The 2,392-nt window shown below is 36.7% G+C and overlaps 1 protein-coding gene across 1 annotated transcript in view; it reads left to right on the top strand.

The window, feature by feature from the left end:
* Positions 1 to 246: 246 nt before the first annotated feature.
* The window catches only part of en2b (engrailed homeobox 2b), a 6,036-nt gene continuing 3,890 nt past the window's right edge, over positions 247 to 2,392 (top strand). Inside the window, exon 1 of the mRNA XM_053652239.1 lies at positions 247 to 658. Coding sequence (XP_053508214.1) covers positions 247 to 658 — 412 coding nt within the window. The remainder of the gene's footprint in view (positions 659 to 2,392) is intronic.

The following is a 2,392-nucleotide window of genomic DNA, read 5'->3' as shown; positions in this document are numbered from 1 at the left end:
GGAGCTTGCTGTGGAATTAAAATCTATAATTATGTTTTTTCTTTGTGCGCACAAGAAGCGCTCGGGTGGCATTTAAAATACAGAAACAATTTTTTGTGTCTCTTATTTTACTGTCGTTCACTTTTATTTATTTTCTTTAACTGAAGAAAAAAATATATACAGAAGAGGAAATAAAAAAAAAAAAAACTGGAAGTGGGGAGCGCTCGCCTGCGTGCGGGAGAGAAAGGGGTTAAGGAGAGTTTCAGGATGGAAGAGAAAGATCAGAGCAGCAGAGATGCAGGAGACGAATCAAACCGAGCCATCCTGCCGCTGCTCGAGCCTCCCGGAAATCTGCACCGGATCACCAACTTCTACATCGACAACATTTTGCGCCCGGACTTCGGACGCAGGAAAGAAAGCGCCGCCGCAGCCAACGCGACCGAGCGCAGCGACATTAACGCGTCCGGGAGAGAGAACCGGTGTCCTTCAGAGGCGGGGACCGACACAGACCGAGCAGGATCACCGGAGTCGGGGGAAGGAGCATCGAACCCCGCCGTCAGCGGCACGAAGCCCGGGGCGGAAACCGGCGCGGATCAGTGCGCAAACTCGCCCAATAACCAGCAGATGCTGTGGCCAGCCTGGGTTTACTGCACCAGATACTCGGACAGACCCTCATCAGGTCAGAGTTCATTTCGGAAATATACTTTAAAAAAATATTCAAAATAATAATTAGGATATGAGATATTTTTTATTGCACGAGTTTAAACACATTAAAATCAAAATATTACTACACATTAACCTTTAGTGCATCTGAGGTCAAATTTCAAAGGATATAAAAGTACAAATTACAGAACAAAATCATCCTTTTAAGTTTTCTTATATGCGTTCTGCATGCGTTTCTTTGGTAGAAATAACACGACGAACAAAAACCAGCCGAAAAAATCGGGGGGGAAAACTTCCGTTAATAACACAGTCACACGGTTCATAGTTAACAATTAGGAATATGCTAATTCTATTTTACTAATCTTTATCTTTAGCTAATGTATTATTATTATTTAAAAAAAAACAAAAAACAAAAAAAAAAACAACAACCTAGAAGCTCGGAAAGACGTTTTGAATCATTTTGTGAGGAAAAAAATACAAGAAACCCTGATAAATACAAACCGCTGAATCGGCTCCGAATCTGCGGTTCAGTTGGTGTTTATTGTCAGGTCAGAGAGTTTTCTGCACCTGCTTTGCTTTTCTGTCGTGTCTGAGTCTTTATATTATTCACGATTCCTAATTTCTAAAATCATAACGTTTAAAGAATAAAACGAGCAAATTTAGCCGAAATCACACAACCTCGCAGGATTCGGCTGCAAGATGATCTCTACATTTATGCAAATCTTTATGCAGCTAAATTTTATTTTGTGTTTTTGTTTTTTACTGCAAAGTAATCTATAGTAAACAGACTTGATGCACAGCGACGTATTTGAGAGAAAAGAAAATAATAAAGTAGTTTGCAGCGAGTTTCCTCGAGTCTTTATGGAAATGTAATGAGCATAATCAGATGGAAATTTACTAAAGCTTTGTGAGGCCATTTTATCAGCCATGCAGCACGAGGTTTACTTTTTTTAAAGTGAAATTTTTTTTAAAGAAGAAAAAAAAGTCATTTTCGAAAGCTTTAGAAAGAAACAGTTTTCAGTAATATCTATTTTTAAAGCGATATAAACAATCAAAAGTATTTACATTTTTAAAATGGTGGCTAAAGACTGTGAATAGACTGGAGACTTTAAATAGGACCAAAAACCCAAATGTCGTTAGCACATTATTATTATTATTATTATTATTATTATTATTATTATTATAAGCAGCGCACAGTGTATATTTGACGGTCGTGAAGCGTTATTACTGCTTATGATATTAAAGAAAGTATTTGATTTAAGATTTTCCACCAGTGTTGTATTAGTAGATGATGTTTAATAAAACTAAAATATCATGTTTGTAGTCTAGTTTGTGCGAAATGAAGCCGAGTTTAGGGCCTTTGTTCGGTCGAGGTCTTTGTTAATATTTCATTAGCATATTTTTGTTGGACAATGGAGTTGAAGGGTGTCGAGGGTTCAGACATTTTCTCCTAAATTATATACATTTTGATAAAGAGCACTGCTGTTGTGGAAAGAGATATCCTTAAGCACTTTGTAGGCATCCTGTACAGAATAAAATTGCGCTTCATTGCAAAAGTTTCGGCGCAAAATAAACCCCCAAACCTGTGTCCATGATTATTATTATTATTGTTATTATTATTATTATTGTTATTATTATTATCATTATTACTATTATTATTATTACTATGCTTTTCTCAGGTTCAAATCCCACTTTTTCTTTGCGAATTTAGAGTTTAGCTGATGTCGTAATCAAAACATTTGGAGTCGTA

The sequence above is a fragment of the Ictalurus furcatus genome, chromosome 20, assembly GCF_023375685.1.
Source record: "Ictalurus furcatus strain D&B chromosome 20, Billie_1.0, whole genome shotgun sequence".
NCBI lineage: Eukaryota > Metazoa > Chordata > Actinopteri > Siluriformes > Ictaluridae > Ictalurus > Ictalurus furcatus.
Note: the sequence above shows the minus strand (reverse complement) of the source record. Positions and strands in the feature narration are given on the sequence as shown.